We start from the raw sequence: 18,921 nt of genomic DNA on the forward strand, positions 1-18,921 counted from the left end.
ATTGTAAGCCGCTCTGAGACTCCTTCGGGGAGTGAAGGGCGGGGTATAAATTTTCTTCAACAGCATCCTGAGAACCTGAAATCCAACAGGTACAGTTTTCCCCTAGCATTCAGCAACAAGGGGAACTGCACCCACTGACAGAATATCTTTCATGCCATGTTGTAAGTGCACAAAGCCTTTTGCCAGGAAAATGAAGCTGGTCATTCTATTCACTTAAAGGAGCGGTGTTTTGAGGTTGTTCCTTTTTGGCCTGGCTCTCCAATTTCGCTGAGCGAGGCTGGGCACATTTGTGACAGGTTATATTTCCCACAGGTGGTCCAGGCACGGGAGCCCTCTGCACCAACCCAGCGTTACGTGGAGAGCCAGACGTTGCGGCCAACAGATCGGGCTGAGTGGGTGTCGTTTGACGTCACTGACACGGTCAGCCAGTGGCTGGATAAAAGAGGTGAGTGCCACCTTTCTCCTCTCAAGCCTATTTGCATTGAACAAAGTTAGTCCAGTGGCACCTTTAAGACCAACAAAGGTTAATTCTGCGTATAAGCTTTCGGGTGCATGCACACCATCAGAGCTGAACTGAATCAGGGCAGATGAACTGTGCATGCACACCAAAGCTTATACCCAGAATTAAACTTTGTTGGTCTTAAAGGTGCCACTGGACTCAAATTTTGTTCTATTTGTGTTGATTGCCCAGGAAACTTTCAAGTTAAGGAGTTGCCACATGGCCAGTATTTTAGTGCTTAGCCTGTTGTTGTTTTTTGTTTGTTTTACAATTCCTGGACAGACACAAACAGTGTGGTGTAGCCAGAGTTTTGGAACACCCAGGTACAAATCCCCGCTCTGCCATGGAAGCTTGCTGGTTACCTTGGGTCAGTCGCCAACTCTCAGCCTAACCTACCTCAGGGTTGTTGTGAAGGTAAAAATGGAAGAGAACAATGTAGGCCACTTTGGAGCCTTATTGGGGAGAAAAGCAGGGTAGCCAGTGTTCCCTCTAGCACTGATGCCAAGTTTGGTGTAGTGGCTAAGTGTGCGGACTCTAATCTGGGAGAACCGGGTTTGATTCCCCACTCCTCCACTTGGACCTGGCTGGATGACCTTGGGCAAGCCGTAGTTCTGATAAGAGGTGTTCTTGAAAAAGAGCAGTTTCTGTCAAGAGCTCTTTCAGCCCCACCCCTCACAGGGTGTCTGTTGTGGGGAGGGGAAGGGAAAGGAGTTTGTAAGCCGCTCTGAGACACCTTTGGGTTGTGAAGGGCGGGGTATAAATCCGATGTCTTCTCTTCTTGTTGGAATTGCAAGTTGCTTACACTTCAGCCATTACAGAGTTAAATGTTGTTTGTTAGCAAACAGGATGTTGCGTTACATAATGTATTCAACAGCGGGAAAGTTTGTGGGAGTTGTTTATCCTAATGAAGTGACCTGTAACCTTTGTATTGGTCAACTAACATCTTGTTTGTAGGAATGCTTTGATCTAGCATTAATGTATTCACAAGTTTATGGCCCTTTGTGTTAACCAAAGTGGTAGTTCTCTTCTAGAAGCCAAGACAGTTAGAAAGATGTAGCTGTTAGCATATATTACTGAGAGTAACTGCAAGTATGTAATCTTTTATTTTATTTCTTTTATCCAAAGTACCATACCCATGTTTTATTTTGTTTTTATAGTAAAGATATTTTTCTTTTACTAAGTGTGGCTCTTGTGTTTGCAATACGACCATGGACCCTGAATCAAAGAATCCCAACACTTCTATAAATAAAGGAAATGAATAACTAAATAGATAATAAACCTTAGCCTAGTTTCAGAGGATGATGATGACGATGATAAAATCACAGTACCCTCAGCCAGGGCTATTTTTGGGCAGGAACGCACAGGAACGGAGTTCCGGCTGGCTCCCAAGTTGGCCATGCCCAGCAGGAGCTCATTAGCATAACAGGCCACACCCAACAGCAGAAACTCATTGGAATTGGCTACATTAGGGGTGTGTGGCCTAACATGCAAAGAGTTCCTGCAACAAAAAAGCCCTGGGTTTTGACAACAAAGAAGGTAAACAGAATAAGAAGCAAAAGGTGGGTGTGACTGGATGACCACACTTCTGGTAACATGGGAATGCGGCCTAATATGCTAATGAGCGGTGCAGTCAGGGGGTGTGGCCTAATATGCTAATGAGTTCCTGCTGGACATTTTCTACAAAAATGTTCTGAACAGCTGTATAATGAGGCACAGCAATGGAAAAGGATTTGACTACAGCCAGAGCGAATTCTTATCCTTTCTCTCTCAGAAGCCACCTCCCCTCCGGCCCACACATTTTTGTCTTCGCTCAGGAAGGAGGGCTCCGGAGCAAACTAATTTATGTAACAGCCAAATTGTTCACTCACAACTTTAATGCCAGCGGCTCAGAAAGTAGAATTTTTGCTCACAAGACTCCACGGCTTAGAGGGAGCATTGGAGGTGACACACAGAGGACCAGCCTTCAAGAGGGAGTTTCAGAGGGGAGCCATTCTGGTCCGCAGTAGAACAGTTAAGATTCAAGTCTGCAGGAGCGCCTTAGAGACCAGCAACAGTTTCAAGGTATACGCTTTGGAGAGTCCCCGACAAAAGGGAGTTTTGACTTTCGAAAGCTCATACCTCAGAAGAAATCTGGTTGGTCTGTAAGGCGTTCCTGGTCTTGACTCCAGCCATTCTTACTTAGTCTCGGCACCATCTCCTTCTGCTGCATGTGTCCTACGGCGAATTTACTATGGCAACTTTAGCCGTTCTCATTCTTCCAGCTAGGGTTCGGTTCTTTTAACATCCCTGCTGTGTCTCCCTTGGTCCCACTGTCCGCCATTAGACCTCATCTGTACCCAGCCTGACACACGCAGAAATCGGGCAGGGGAAGCTTTTCCTGGCGTGGTGGAGACACAGTGCAGGGAAAATCTTCCCCTGCTCCATTCCAGATCGTGAGAGGGGAGGCAGGAAGGGTTGCACCCAGTGCTTAGTTCTCGTGGCCCTTTCTTACATGCCCAGGGAAATGCTGATCGCCACTTTGGGGTCAGGAAGCAATTTTTCTCCAGGCCAATTTGGCTGCAGATCCTGGAGGGGTTTTGTTTTGTTCTGGGTTTTTTTGCCCTCTTTTGGGTATGGAGCAGGGGTCACTTGGCAGTGTTCCCTCTAAGCTGAGTTAGTGTGAGCTAGCTCACAGTCTTTTAGCCTCCGGCTCACACATTTTTGCCTTAGCTCAGGAAGGATGGCTCCAGAGCAAACTAATTTATACAGGAGCCAAATCGCTCGCTCACAACTTTAATGCCAATAGCTCACAAAGTAGAATTTTTGCTCACAAGATTCCCCATCTTAGAGGGAACATTGGTCACTGGAGGTGTGGGGGTGGGGAGGTATCTGTGAATTTCCTACACAGTGCAGGGAGTTGGAATGGAGGTCCCTTCGGGGGGGGGGAGGTATCTGTGAATTTCCTACACAGTGCAGGGAGCGGGACTGGAGGTCCCTTCCAACTCTATAATTCCATGACTTCTGGCTGAGATCAAGTTGCTGCCGTTAAAAGGCAGAGGAGCAGGACTAGTTTTGAATACACGTGCTCTTGAACACATGAAGCTGCCTTATACCGAACCAAACCCTGGGTCCGTCAAAGTCAGTACTGTCTGCTCAGACTGGTAGCAGCTCTGCAGGGTCCCAGGCAGAGGCTCTTTCACACCACCTACTGCCAGATCTTTTAACTGGCGATGCCGAGGACTGAGCCTGGGACCTTCTGCGTGCCAAGCAGAGGCTCTGCCGCTGAGCCATGGCCCCTCCCCTCTTCTGCTTGTGAAATGGACTATCTCCCCTGCTTCTTCTCCAGAGAGAAACCTGGGCCTGAAATTGGGGGTGCACTGCCCTTGTTGCACTTACATCCCCGCTGGGAACACAATCAACCCCAACCACAGCGAGGAGCTGGAGGTGCGCTTTGCAGGTATGCAAGCGGCTGAGGCTGTGGGGAGGGGGTGGGCGGGGAGGGCGCATCCCCTTCTCCCCAGATCCCTGAGAACCGCCCGTGCCTGCAGGCCTGGATGACGATCTCATCAAGGAGGCCTGGAAAGGACGCTCACGGCCCCCAGACCTCAGCGGCAAGGCCCCCCACCTGATCTTCACGCTGCTGCCCCCGCACCGCCTGGAGCCCCCTCCAAAGGGGCGCCGCCGTCGAGCAGCCAACGCTCCTACCTGTACCAGGTGAGGCATCCTAGTAAGTCAGAAAGATCGGCACAGCAGTGGGCCCTGAAACACCAAACTGAGGAAGGTGCATCGGGAAGACTCCATAAGGCACTCTTGCTTTTCCTTTTATCAGAGACCACAAGTGCTGTTGGGGTTCACTTTGCTTCTGGAAGTCCCCCTGCCCCACCGTCCCTTTAAGATGGCCCTGTTTCCAACTCCTGTACTGCCTCCTCTTTGCTCCCAATCTCATCAGGACCTCTGCCTGACACCTTGTGTCAATGAGTTCCATAGGCAGCAGGGAGAAAGGGGAAGGCATGGATTGAGTGACCTCTAGTGGCTGATAGGTGGTACGACCACCCCTTCTTTTGCATCATGGGGACTGACATACTAGCTCTGGTCACAAGTTCCAGTGAATGCACGTACAATTCATGTACATTGTACACTTGACTTTTCTTTCTTGTGCATTCAATACATGTACAGTTCAATGTGTGATTGAAACGGCACATTTGTCCAGGTACCAGTCCCTGGTTTTATTTGTAAAGTGAACACATATTGGCTCTTTCTTACAACGGGTGTACGCACGTATATACAAGATGTATGTGCATTCACTGTAACATGTGAGCAGGGCTGGTGTTTCTCTAGTCTTCAACAACAGCTGGATAGAACTGTCCCACATTTGTCCAGGTACCAGTCCCTGGTTTTATTTATAAAGTGAACACGTGTTGGCTCTTTCTTACAACGGGTGCACGCACGTATATACAAGATGTATGTGCATTCACTGTAACATGTGAACAGGGCTGGTGTTTCTCTACTCTTCAACAACAGCTGGATAGAACTGTCCATCTAGAAGTTTTTAGGGGCTTTCAAGTTTTCATAGCTGGGGACCCTGACAATCCGCTCACACAGTTGTTGGTAGACAGAGTGATACATTATCTGAAACAGAGATAATGCTTTTGGCTGTTGCAGTTGAATGGTGCAATTAGAATAAAGTACTACTGGTCTTTTTTTCGCTGTTCCTCTTCTCCGTTTTTAGCCACACCCATTTAGCATTCCCCCCAACTGTGGCCATCTCTGCTTTAAAAGGAAAGCCAGTGCGATGTAAAAGTGGTGTGTCAGACCAGAGAGTTCTGAGTTCAAATCTGCCTTCAGCCATGAAGTTCGCTGGTTAACCTTTCGTCAGCTGCTAGCCTAACTTATCTCGTAAAAGACAGATTAAAAAAAATAAGCACAGCGTCACAGAGATGAAGGAATATAAAATAGTAAACATGGTGCGGTGGAATCCACGCTCTTCCTGCTCTCTTTCCCAGGAGTACAGACCAGGGTTGTTGCCTCCGCACCCTGTATATTGATTTCCGCAAAGATCTGAAGTGGAAATGGATCCACCAACCGAAAGGCTACAAGGCAAATTTCTGCGCCGGGACCTGTCGCTACGTATGGAGCACGGACACGCAGTACAACATGGTGAGTATCTGGCTCATGTAGTGCCCTATGGGTGGACGGATCCCTGAGCCCAGCCCTCAGCCTTGCCTTTCCCATTACCTTGTCTTTGTTTTATTATTTTTTTAGTTTTACATTATTTATAGTCTGCCTTTCTCAAGATGGGACATTCATTAAACAATGAAATAGGATTTGGGTTGTAGAACCAACCAGAAGCCAGTTTGGTGTAGTGGTTAAGTGCGCGGACTCCAATCTGGGAGAACCGGGTTTGATTCCCCACTCCTCCACTTGCACCTGCTGGAGGACCTTGGGCAAGCCATAGTTCTGTCGGAGCTGTCCTTGAAAGGGCAGTTCTCTCAGAGCTCTTTCAGCCCCCACCTACCTCACAGGGTGTCTGTTGAGGGGAGGGGAAGGGAAAGGAGTTTGTAAGCCGCTCTGAGACTCCGAGGGAAGGGTGGGGTATAAATTCAATCCCTTCTTCTTCTCTTCTTCTAAAAACAGAACTGAAGTGAAAAGTACGCAGACGTAGAGTGATTTCAGCAAAGCGTACTTTATTCAATCAGGAACAAGACGACTTTGGCCGGCTCACAGGCCGGCTTATATTCCCTCAGAACCCACCACCAAAACACACCACCACTTCCTGATAGGTATTTACAGTGGCCGAGAGTCCCATTGGCTTCTCGGCCAGGAACCTAGCCCTCTGATTGGGGCGGGCTAGGATCCACCTGGTCCATTGTCTCAAGGGGCGAAGCTTGACATTTGTCTCGGGACAAGTCTGGACATGTCCGGACTTGTCAGGACTTGATACACTACATGAAGCAAGGCATAAGTGATATCGTGACACATTAAATGATGCAAAAATTACACAACAGGATCCAACCCCCGCAGCAAACTATACACAGTAGTATAGACCACAGTCCCCAATAATTCATCCAAGTAACTTTGAGAAAACCTTTGTGCGGTGCTATCCTGTTGCCTGCATAGAAAAGCCCCCTTGAATAATTCAGTTCTGCATAGTTTACAGAAAGCCAGGAGACTGGGGAGCCTTCCTGACCTCCTCGGGCAGGCCGCTCCGCAAGGTGGGGGCGAAGGCACGTGTCTGAGCAGTTGCTTATTTGGCCATATATTGGCACGAATTTGTATAAAGCAATTCAGAAGCAATGAAGCACACCCTTTGCTTTTAGACTGCATGTGCTGTTGCAGGCATCACCCTAGAAGAGCCATTCCTACCTGGATGACAGAATGGGGAAGCCTCTTCTGGGATAATGCCCACACAGATCAAGGCAGGCACCATTTTAGAAGAGGCATTCCTTTCTGGGTGTGAGAAGGGAAAATGAATCTGTCACAGCAGACAATCTTAGAAGAGGCATTCCCAGCCCACATCAGACAGGAACCATTACAGAAGAGGCATTCCTTCCTGCGTCCTAAAGAAGGGAGAGCCTGTCTTCTAAGAAAGCGCTTGCTATTTCCTGTTTGGATAGGGGCTTCTATTAAAAACAATACTTTAGAAAACACAACCTGACGCCCGATAATTATGAGGGACCTTTTAGTCGATTGGCACTTCTTAAAATTAATCTAACCAATGGATTGATTAGAACGTTGCAGAGTTTAAAGCAAAGACTTCACCAAAGTGAGGGGTTTACGGAGGGAGGGGCCAGGATGGTGGTGTTTGGTGTTGGGATTCCAGGAGTCAGGCAGCCAGGGGATATGGGCGGCGACTTGTAGCCTGAGCTGAGATCTGTGGTCGAGCTCAGGAGCCGGAGGACCCAGGACCGCAAGCAGGTATCCTTCCTAACAGCCTCTCTCTTCCCCATCGGCCAGGTGCTCCCTTTGTACAACAAGCTGAACCCCGAAGCCTCGGCCGCCCCCTGCTGCGTCCCTCACGAACTGGAGCCCCTGACCATCCTCTACTACGTCGGCCGCTCTCCCAAAGTGCAGCAGCTCAGCAACATGATCGTGAAGTCTTGCCGTTGCCGCTGAGGGGGACTCGTGTTGCGGATGCTGGGAAACTGGGCTCACTCTGGGACATGGACCTGAAAAGCCGGGAGTGGGCCCCTCCCACGACCCTGGCCCCTCCCATGATGGCCTCGCTCTGCCCACCAGTAAGAGGCCCCGCCCTTTTATTCTGGCCCCGCCCACCGGCAGGGAGTTCCTCCTCCTGTTGTAGTTCCCCACCACTGCTGCCAAAGAAGGACTCTTCCCTCTTCGTTTTTGCCTGGATAATCTGAAGAGCAGAGACTTCAGGTTACCCTTCAGCTGGTTCCCCATCGCAAGGACTTGAGAGACACTCTGGGGGTTGAAGCCTGCCTGGGTGCCCTGCCGCCGACTCTCATTTACGTAGGGCCTGAGTTCATTTTGCTCTGTAGTGAGAGACTGGCGCTCGGCACATCCTTAGAGACCTCTTTATTATTCCACTATTTGTTCCTAAGTGCACTGCCCTGGCACACGGGGTGGTTCCCTGGAGAGGTGCAATAAGACCTAAGCCCCATGCGCACGGCAGAGATCTGTCTCAAAGGGATCTGTGGAAGGCAGTGTTCAGCTTTCAGAGGAAGTCAGGCGGCAGCCCTCGGGGGGGGGGGGCTAGTCCCGCACACATACATATATCCCAAACCAAGTGCCTGTCGAAGGTTTGGCACCGCGGAGAGGAGTGCAAACAGAGGGCAGCCTGGCACGCAGAGGAACAGGTTGCCGGACAAAGGGTCCCTTGATAGGGAAAGGGGGGGGTATAGGGCACCAGGAGAAATGAGGCTGTGTGTTTAGGAGTCGTGTGTGCGCGTGGGAAGGGGGAGAGATAGGAAGGGAAGCAGACAGAGGGGGCTGGGGGGGGGAACCTCCGCAGGTAAATATTTGAGAGCAGAGCTCTCCCGTGTGTCAACATGACACTCCGATGGAGACAGAGAGTCCCAGCCTCTCCCCGCCCCAGCACTGGGGATGTGGGGAAGGACTGGGACGTGGGTCCAGAACCATGCTTCAAGGAACGGCAGGAGGCAGGCCGCACCCTCTCCGAACTTAGCATCCCATCCTTGTGTCGCCCCCCCTCCCCAACTCCCACTTTGCAAAACCCCATCCTAAGAGGACCTGACAACAAATCTGGAAGAAGGTTTTTGTCCTCAACAGTTTCCAAGTGTTTATTTTTTTTTAAAGAAGTGTGACTAATTTGGCCCGGAAAGCAATAATGACTTTTGCCAGTTAGTGAATTTAATTATCTTGGGCCACACGGGTCGCTTCCGCTGTTCCTACCGAAACGCCAACCTTACCTGGAAAGTTGGACACTCTGAATTTGAGAGTTGTGTTTTTGAATAATTGAGGGGGCCCCTCCAGGCCATACCACACACTCCCCTTTCCTGTTGAAATGGTAGCAGTGGGAGGCTGCCAGTTCAAGGAACAACCACCCCCCCTTAGACACACAGATCTAGTTGCATGAATCTTGGGGTCCTGGCTTGAGTGCACACGAAGCTGCCTTACGTTGAATCAGACCCTTGGTCCGTCAAAGTCAGTATCGTCCACTCACACTGGAAGCAGCTCTCTTAAGATCTCAGGTAGAGGTCTTTTGCATCACCTCCTACCTGGTCCTTTTAACTGGAGATGCCGGGGATTGAACCTGGGACCTTCTGCGTCTCAAGCAGAGGCTCTACCACTGAGCCACGGCCCCTCCCCTAAGTGTTTACATCAGAACACAAGAAGCATCTTGGTGGATCAGATAAATAGCCTGTCCAGTCTGACTGGCATCCTTCTTCCTGCAGGGGTCAGTCACTTGCCGCTGGACGGCCTAAGAGCAAGCAAGGCCTGGATGGCTTCATTCATTGTCCCCCAGCAACTGGCATTCAGAAGTACACTGCCTCTGATCATGGAGGTTCCATTTAGCTACTGCAGCTCTTGAGCACCGATACCTCTCTCCTCCTCCACAAGTTGATCTAATTCTCTTTGAAAGCCACCTAAGACGGCTGTCAGGACTAATCTTGTGGTGCTGGTGGTGAAAAGTGCCTTCGAGTCGCAGCCAACTTAAGGCGGCCCTATAGGGTTTTCAAGGCAAGAGACAGTCAGCGTTGGTTTGCCTTTGCCTGCCTCTGCGTGGCGACCCTGAACTTCCTTGGCCGGTCTCCTATCCAGATACTAAGCAGGGCCGGCCCTGCTTAGCTTCTGAGATCTGATGAGATCAGGCTAGTCTGGGCCATTCAGGGCAGGGCTGTCTTGTGGCTGTCTGAAGAATTACATTTAACCCCCCCCCCGTTCCATAAATTAGTGAATTCCATGCATTGATTTTCTAAAGCCGCAAGTCCTGCGATACATGGCACCTCTGGGTACGATGTGAAAACGCACACTTTGGGGAAAAAACAACAACCCTGAGACTCTGAAACTGAAGGACCTGCAGCAGAGATGGGAACCAGCTGAAATTCACAAGCAGGCCAAACTGGACGCAGAATTCCTCGCGCCGGTCTCCCGCATCGCTGGGCCAAGATTACCCCCAAACACATCATTTTTGCTGTGCAACCACTGCACAGAAATGAGGTTGTAAAATGACCCTTATCCAGATTCTTTGTAAAAACGGAAAGAATAAATTATGTCTGTTCCAGATTAAGTGCAACTGTTGAGAGACCTCAGATCCTAATTCAGTTGGTCTCTGGCAGAGAGACTGATCTCTTGTATATCATCTGATTTGTGTGTGTGTTTACTGGGGGGGGGGGCGCTCCACTTAATTTCTGCCCCATATCCTCCCCAGTCTGCAAAGGGAATATGCTGTCTACTGTGCAAAGTGTCTGCTTCTGGTGTTCGTTCCAAGTGCCGTGTCATTCACTGGAGTAAGCCCAGGCTACCACCATTATTCACCCCACCCCACCCCCAGCCGTCTCTGCTTGCTTGCTGCTGGGTACAAGCACAGCTTTGCCCCAGGCCCTGCTGAGCAGCCAGCACTGTAAAGGCAAAGGTTTCCTTTGCTCGAAAGCCAGTCAAATCTGACTAGGGGGTGGTACTCATCTCCAAGCCGAAGAGCCAGCACTGTCTGAAGACTTCTCTGTGGTCATGTGGCCGGCGTGACTAAATGCCAAGGTAACACTGTTACCTTCCCACCGAAGCGGTACCTACTTATCTACTTGCAATTTCTTGCTTTCAAACTGCTAGGTTGGCAGGAGCTGGGGCCAGAGATGGGAGCTCACTCCGTCACGCAGCACTCAGGTCTCAAACTGCCAAACTACAGACCTTCCGGTTTGCAGTTCAGCATCTTGTTAACAGGACCAAAATGTAATGCACAGTTAGGAAGCTCTCTCCAAGTCACTTAGTGCAATGTCTAGTTTGGAAGCTGAAACACTGGGCAATGGGAACACTGTTCAATGGGAACACTGGCAAACTCTTCTGGGTTGGACAACACTCCTGTCAGGGACACATCTGCTACGTCAATGGGCTTTTCTGCATTGTCATTTTACTTATAGTTAAGTCCCCGTTTCCATGGGCTTTCCCCCCTGTTCTGCATGTGTTTTGCTTCCACTGGCAAACTCTTCTGGGTTGGACAACACCCCTGTCAGGGACACATCTGCTAAGTCAATGGGCTTTTCTGCATTGTCATTTCACTTATGGTTAAGTTCCTGTTTCCATGGGCTTCCCCCCCTGTTCTGCATGTGTTTTGCTTCCTCTAGTGGTTGATTCGACACAAAACAGGTTTATTTCTAGTCTATTTCCCTGTAGATTTAAACCACAAGGAAATAAACTGGAAATACACCAGTTTTATGTCAAACCGGCCACTAGAGGGAGCAAAACACATTCAGAACAGGAACACCACCACCCCACACCACCCCGAAGCCGACAGGAATGTAACAAGGAGTAAAATGACAATGCAGGAAAACCCAACCTCTGCCCCCTGCCTTGTAAAAATAGAAACAGAGAGAGCAAGGCACCAGACGACATGCAAAGATGAATTAATTTTGCTTGTTATTTACCAATGCCATTTCCATTCAGACTACTTACTATACGTTGTCAGATCAGGTTGGATCGAGTCAGATTTTGGTTATCCAGATGTGTACCACCAAGCTGGCTCACCACACCTGCAGAATCAGCATGCACAGACGGCCCTGCCCATAGGCCGTTTCACCATTCCCCCAGCCCACGGCCCCGCATCCCTCAAACAGGAAGCCACTGAACACCGTTTGAAAAATTGGTATCTTTTACTCTTTCCAAGCCCAGTTTCTCGGAGCACTGCTGCTTCTCTGGGAGGGAGGGAGGAGGGAGCACGCGGGTGAGGAGGAGAGAACCTTCTTTAGCACCTGGCCCCCTTAGTCGATCACTCCCCTCCCCTTCAGTCGAAGGTGCAGTTTTTCTGCCTGTTCCTCCAGCTGCAGTGTGAGATGATGGTTCGCTCCAAGATACTTATGGTAGTCTGAAGAGACACGGCAGGCAGGACAGAGAAAGACAGTGACAGAGAGTGAATTTTAGGTATTACCTTAATAGGGTCTCCACCGGGAACCAGGTTCGGATCCAGTCTTTCTTCAGCCATGTCAGGGGGGCCAGTCCTGGGATTCGGGAGGTCCCGGGGCAGAGCATTCCCAGGGCCCCCCTCTTCTGTCCACCACCGAGCCCCCTATCATGCTCCCCTTCCTTTCCTCCCACCTGCCTCTGTGCCCTTCCGGTGCCTTCTTGTGAGACCTCCCACTGCCTGTGCTCACCACCGCCTGCAAGCCCTCTCTGGTGACACTGAGCTGTGGGTGCAGCTGGGAGCCCTGGGATGGGAATGCTAACAAGCGAGGGGGACGGGAGGTTGGCAGCGGTGGGCCCTGACAGAAGCCTGTTGGGCCTTGGCAGCCCCCCCCCCACCTCAGGGAATGCTGATCCTGGCCCTGAGCCGTGTGATCCCTGAAGGCACAACCCTTGTCCTGAGCTGGACGCCAAGTAGCCCGGGTCGATCCGTATGTTACGAAGCCGACGTGGAAGACAAGTGGACTGTCAGCAGGCCCCGGGGTTCTGTGCTGGGAATGCCATGGCCAGGCGTTTGGGAGCCCAGTTTGGACTGGGACTGCAGCATCTGGGGAAGGATTCTCCCCCCCCATCAGTGTTCCCTCTAAGCTGAGTTAGTGTGAGCCAGCTCACAGTTTTCTAGCCTCCGGCTCACACGCTTTTGTCTCAGCTCAGGAAGGAGGGCTCCAGAGCAAATTAATTTATGCAGCAGCCAAATCGCCCGCTCACAGCTTTAATGCCAGCAGCTCACAAAGTAGAATTTTTGCTCACAGGACTCCACCGCTTAGAGGGAGCATTGCCCCCCATGTCATTTTCCTGGCCTGAAATGGCTCCAGGAGGCCCTGTTTGGCCCCCTGAGGAAACCCACCGGTACGGTAACCATCAGCAGTTGTCAGCAATGCCCCCTCTAAACTGTGGAGTCCTGTGAGCAAAAATTCTGCTTTGTAAAGCCACAGGCATGAAAGCTGTGAGCGAGCGATTTGGGTACCGCATACATGAGTTGGCTCTGGAGCCCATCCTTCCTGAGTGGAGAAAAAAAATGTGGGAGCTGGAGGCTCACACTAACTCAGCTTAGAGGGAACGCTGCTTGTAAGTTCACTCAGTGCTACAGAGAGCACATCCTTGGGGCTGTTTCAGGTTGGGAAAACGGTGCAGATGGGGGAACTTACTCTCCCCTTTCCCCCGTGCACCGTGATCCCATCTGATCCAAAACTGTTGTGCCAGCCGCCTCTCTGCCACAGGGACTGTGTACCTGTGAATCAGCCCCTCATCTTCACTGACGGGGATCCAACACGCTGTGGGTTGTGATGCTTCCCTCCAGGCACACAGGGGCTCAGTTCAGTCACAGAACGGGAAAACTGCGGTTTATTTTTAGCTATGGTCAGTTTATGAAACCGGGATTCGGCTTGCAGACAGCTATTCGGATCTTGTTTTGCCTTGCCAAACACTGCTTTCATCACCTTTGCTCTGAGCAGGCGTCTTTGCAGCTTGGGTATGTATGAGTGTGCTACCGGGAAACAAGCCAGGACTGAGCCAGGACATCTGTGCAGCAACAATTTTCCATGTGGCTTTCATTGCCACTGCAGAGCCATCCAGTGGCCCCCGAGCCATCCACAGGGCAATTCCCCCTGCACGTTCCTTGCCTCAGGATTCCTCACTAGAAGATAAGGACACCATGGTGGCAAATCCCACGGAGGACAAAACCATGAGAGCCCCTGTGGTGCCTGGGCCCCCTGACCCTAGGGGACTTGTGGCCAGCGGTGTCTACCCAACCAGAAGTCCAGGGGGCTCGGGAGCAGGAGCTGACATCAGAAACTGGGATTGCCGAGGGATTCAGGGAGGAGGAGTGGCCTGTTGCCAGGGATCCCACAGTCGCCCCCAGGCACAGAGAAGATGGCAAGTCCAGGCAGAAACACAACGTGGAGGAGGGGACTGCACAACTGGCTGCCCGGGGCCTCTCCGCTGACTGCAAGGTGTCTAGAGACCTGGATGCATTGCAGGGCTATTTTTGGGCAGGAACGCACAGGAACGGAGTTCCGGCTGGCTTCCAAGTTGGCCACGCCCAGCAGGAACTCATTAGCATAATAGGCCACACCCAACAGCAGGAACTCATTAGGATTGGCTACATTAGGGGTGTATGGCCTAACATGCAAAGGAGTTCCTGCTACAAAAAAAGCCCTGGGCTTGGACAACAAAGAAGGTTAACAGAATAAGAAGCAAAAGGTGGGTGTGGCTGGATGACCACACTTCTGGTAACATGGGGGTGTGGCCTAATATGCCAATGAGCTGTGCTGTCAGGGGTGTGGCCTAATGGTGTGGCCTATTATGCTAATGAGTTCCTGCTGGGCTTTTTCTACAAAAAAAGTCCTGATGCATTGTAAGGCTTTTTGGGAAGCTGGACAAGGTCCAGCCGTAAGTGCCTGCAGACTCTAGGCCACTGCTACAACCAGTGTTCCCTCTAAGCTGAGCTAGTGTGAACTAGCTCACAGTTTTTTAGCCTCCTGCTCACGCATTTTTGTCTTCGCTCAGGAAGGGATGGCTCCAGAGCAAAGTAATTTATGCAGTAGCCACATGGCTCGCTCACAACTTTAATGCCAGTAGCTCACAAAGTAGAATTTTTTCTCACAAGACTCCACAGCTTAGAGGGAACACTGGCTACAACGGCAGGTACTCATTCCTATAAATAGCCTCAGTTCAGGTCTGGGTTGTGGGACTGACACGTCTAATGGAGTTTGCCTGTTTATGGTCCCTGTGCCACCAGAGGGCTTTTTAAAAAAATAAAAATCAGCATTGAGCTTTCACTATAGCGTTAGAACGTTAGAACGTTCTGTGTTCTGGGTCCCCCAAATCCCCAGCTTTCTTTTCTTTAAAAAGTAAAGTTTCTATACCCTTTCCATCATGCTGAAAGAAAAATCTGGTGACAGGGCAAATAATGATGTGGGGTGGGGCTGAAGCAAAGAAAACAATGCTGACGAGGGCAGGGCCTGCAAAAATGCACGCTTTCCTGTCCACGCAGCATACAAACACAATTTGGGCTCTTTCTAGAAAAAGTGTTTTCTGCACTGAGATAGGCTTGTGCAGTTTCCCTCTGTGGGAGTGAGCAACTCAGCATGCCTGGACACTGGGGGGCGCTACATCACTCTAAGGGTGTGTAGATGTTATTTCCTTGAATGGGACGCCCCTCTTTGTCTTCTTAACCTGGGAGCTGCCCTCTGACCCCTCCCCTCTCTCTCTTGCTTTGTCCTCTTACTCTCCTTACATGGCCTTCCGTGGAGACACACCTCTCCGCAGGTCCCTCCAGTAGAGACAATGCCCACCCCCAATGCTGGACAAGCTGGCCATTTGGGAGAGGGAAAGTACTTTTCCGATCAGGCTTCTTTCTCTCCTTAAGTGGAGAAAATGGCTACATTGGAAGGTGGGACTGTATGGCACTAGGCCCCAAACCCCACCTTGCTCAGGCTCCACCCCCAAAGTCCCCAGGTATTTCCCAGCCTGGAACTGGCAACCCTCCTATCATGTTTATATGACTGGGAAAAACTCTGCTATATTAACCAAATATACCAAAATACCCTGTTTGTGCTGCAGCTGCTGATACACACAGCAGCAGTGGGCATGGCCATTTCCCCCATAGCTTCTTTGCCCCAGTCCCCCGGCAGTGGCCAGCCCCTCCCCTGTGCAACCAAGTCTTTGCCTGTCTTTTTTTTTAATGGTAATTTGAATATCATTGTGATGTAACAATCTTTGTATCCAGTTCTCTGAATTCCCAGCCTTCATTTAAAAATTAAAAAGTAAAGTCTCCAGTCCCTTTCATTACAGAGATATGGCTTTCCCCTCGTATTGATCTAACGATGTCAAACTGGAGCAAAACCATCATGGGGAAGCAATCTAACTGGGATTTAAAAAACAACAACTTCAAACCGTTGTTTCAGATCCTGGTTTGATGGACCCTCACTAACCACAGTTAGTGGAGTGACTTGCCCTAAGTCCAGGGCTTTTTTTGTAGAAAAAGCCCAGCAGGAACTCATTAGCATAATAGGCCACACCCAACAGCAGAAACTCATTAGCATATCAAGCCACACCCCCATGTTACCAGAAGTGTGGTCATCCAGCCACACCCACCTTTTGTTTCTTATTCTGTTTACTTTGTTGTCAAAACCCTGGGCTTTTTTTGTAGCAGGAACTTCTTTGCATGTTAGGCCACACACCCCTAATGTAGCCAATCCTAATGAGTTTCTGCTGTTAGGTGTGGCCTGTTATGCTAATGAGTTCCTGCCAGCTCAGGAGCCAACCGGAACTCCGTTCCTGTGCGTTCCTGCCCCAAAATAGCCCTGGCCCTAACTAAAATTAGTTTAATTAAACCACTCTCTATCCTTCCCATTCTTCACAGACAGCAAAGAAGATATGGGTGTGATGTGTCTCTCTATGTTCACAAACACACATTTTCTCTCTCTCTCTCTCACACACACGTAACAAGCTCCCCTTTGGAGCTCTTCACCTTTCAGAGTCTCTTTCAGGATTTCCAGTGCCTCTTCCTCCATCACTTCCTGCAGAGGCAAAGGCACCTGAGGGGGAAAGAGGGTAGGGTTAGCAACAGTGGGGATGTCAGCACGCTGTGAGGTGGGGCATCTGCTGGGCCCCAGGGTTTCTGCTGGAGGGGCACTGCCACACTGCCAGGGAAGGGCGTGTAGGGGGTGTAAAATGGTGGCACTCCTGGTGGGCACAGTGGAGGCTGGCCTGTAGCTAACATGGGGGGAGGAGGAGATTGGATTTTATGCCCCGCCCTTCACTACCCAAAGGTGTCTCAGAGCGGCTTACAAACGCCTTTCCCTTCCCCTCCCCACAACAGACACCCTGTGAGGTCGGTGGGGCTGAGAGAGCTCTTGACAGAAACTGCTCTTTTTTCAAGGACAGCTCTTATCAGAACTATGGCTTGCCCAAGGTCATCCAGCCAGGTGCAAGTGGAGGAGTGGGGAATCAAACCTGGTTCTCCCAGATCAGAGTCCGCGCACTTAACCACTACACCAGACTGGCTCCTGGCCCCCTAGTGTTTCTTCTGGGCCCCCTCCCTCCCGGGCTGCCCCCAAAGTGCTCCAACTTACCACCTGCACTGTACTTCCATTTAATTAGCTGGTGGGTTCCCCGAGGCCCCCTTCCAAAGAATTCCCTAGCTATGGGGCTGGGAGGTGTTCTCATCTGCACACACCATGCGACACCATCGGGGAAAGGGGGAAAGCTCACAAATGGGGAGGCAGGAGGAAAGACACACAGGCATATGGGAATGTGGTTGGGCTAGAAGGAAGGCATGAATGGGGGTCCGGGTGGGGGTCAGAGGAGAAGAGGAGGCTCCTAAGGCACTCTCTACCGAGGGCCTTACTGACCATGGAACAGGCCCAGTGAGGTCACAAACTTGTTAAAAGTTCTCCAAGTGGGGAATGACATTTTGCCTACGTTTGAAAATCAACAAACACTTCCCACATTATGAAAGGAAAAGAAAAACCCTGTAATTTCAGGGTGGTTTTTTTAAAAAAAATACTCCATTTTGAATGTTGACACAAACAAATTTCCTGCCCAAGAAATTGTAGCCTCGACCCACAATACATGTGTGAAGCACCAAAGTACAGGATTTTGGCTTCTGAAAGTTCCTTCACCCCAAATTCCCCACCAGACTTTACTTGCACTTCAGAATTTTGAATCTTGACATATTTCCCCCGGATTATTATTATTTTTTTAATTCAAGTTGTGTAAAAGTTTTAAATTTGGGTTTGAGATGTACAAACTTTGGTCCAACCCATTCAGGCTGATTGCGCCATGGAAGGAGTATAGGAAGCTGAAGGCCCAAGAGGCCTCTGGGAAATGTGGCTGTCTATTATCTCGGTCTCCTGGGTGGGAGAGAGCAGACAGTGAGGGTTTCAAAGGGCACAAACCCCTGGAAAAAGAAGGCTGGGGGGGGGGTGTCCAATGCTAACCATTTTGCAGACTACTTGTGGTGGGATGGAAATAGCTGGGAGGGATGACTGCTTTTGGCAAACGGCTATTCATAGGGTACCCCCATCCGTGTCCGGGGGGGGGCACAAGAGACTCACAGCGGCTTTGGTATCCCGCTCATGCTTCATAATTGTACTCTTCAGAGTTTTGTCCTATAAAAGAAAGCACGATTAGAGGTGTGGCCTCCCCTTTCCCAAATCTAACAGAAAACACAGACTCTTGTCCCTGGATCAGATGCTAGGGTTGCCAGCTCCGAGTTGGGAAATTCCTGGAGATTTTGGGGGTGGAGCCTGGGGAGGGGAGGGAGCTCAACTTGAAATAATGTACAGAGTCCAACCTCCAAAGCAGCTGTTTCCTCCAGGGGAATTGATCTCTGTCGTCTGGAGATTGGCTGTAATTCCAGATCTGCAGGCCCTATCTGGAGGTTGGCAACCTTAGTTCCAGCCAGGGGTCATTTCCTGCAGGAGCGCACAGGAGCGGAGCTCCAGCAGTAAAGAGGCTAGGGGGTGGGCACATGCAACAAGCCCCGCCCCCTGCTCCCAGCAGCCCTTAGTTAGAGCAAGAAGCAGCCAGATAAGTTGCAGAGGTGCACACCCCCGAGCAAGAAGCAGCCAGGTAAGTTGCAGAGCTTCCCCCCCCGAATAGCAATCCAAAACAGTCCAGTGGCACCTTTAAGGCCAAGGTTTATTCAGGTACAAGCTCTCCCTCCTCTGCGAGGGCAGATCTGCATCTCCCCCCCCCCAATAGCTAGCAATCCAAAACAGTCCAGTGGAGCCTGAGCGGTGGGTGTTGCCTTCTGACACACTTCCGGTGATGTCAGGGGTGTGTGGCATATGCAAATAAGTTATGCTAATGAGTTATGCTAATGAGCTCCTGCACCTCTT

The 18,921-nt window shown here is 50.5% G+C and overlaps 1 protein-coding gene and 1 non-coding gene across 2 annotated transcripts in view; one reads left to right on the top strand and one right to left on the bottom strand.

Moving 5' to 3' along the window:
• Positions 1-7,591, top strand: part of LOC107115203 (transforming growth factor beta-2-like) — a 10,126-nt gene extending 2,535 nt beyond the window's left edge. Inside the window, exons 3-7 of the mRNA XM_015416842.1 lie at positions 277-445; positions 3,825-3,935; positions 4,027-4,192; positions 5,482-5,635; positions 7,433-7,591. Of these exons, the coding sequence (XP_015272328.1) occupies positions 277-445; positions 3,825-3,935; positions 4,027-4,192; positions 5,482-5,635; positions 7,433-7,591 (759 nt within the window). The remainder of the gene's footprint in view (positions 1-276; positions 446-3,824; positions 3,936-4,026; positions 4,193-5,481; positions 5,636-7,432) is intronic.
• Positions 7,592-9,191: 1,600 nt separating this feature from the next.
• On the bottom strand, positions 9,192-9,263 carry TRNAL-GAG. Its single transcript has one exon. It is a non-coding gene; the product is annotated as a tRNA-Leu (tRNA).
• Positions 9,264-18,921: the final 9,658 nt, after the last annotated feature.

The sequence above is a fragment of the Gekko japonicus genome, unplaced genomic scaffold (genome assembly GCF_001447785.1).
Source record: "Gekko japonicus isolate JY-2015 unplaced genomic scaffold, Gekko_japonicus_V1.1 scaffold248, whole genome shotgun sequence".
Taxonomy (NCBI): domain Eukaryota; kingdom Metazoa; phylum Chordata; class Lepidosauria; order Squamata; family Gekkonidae; genus Gekko; species Gekko japonicus.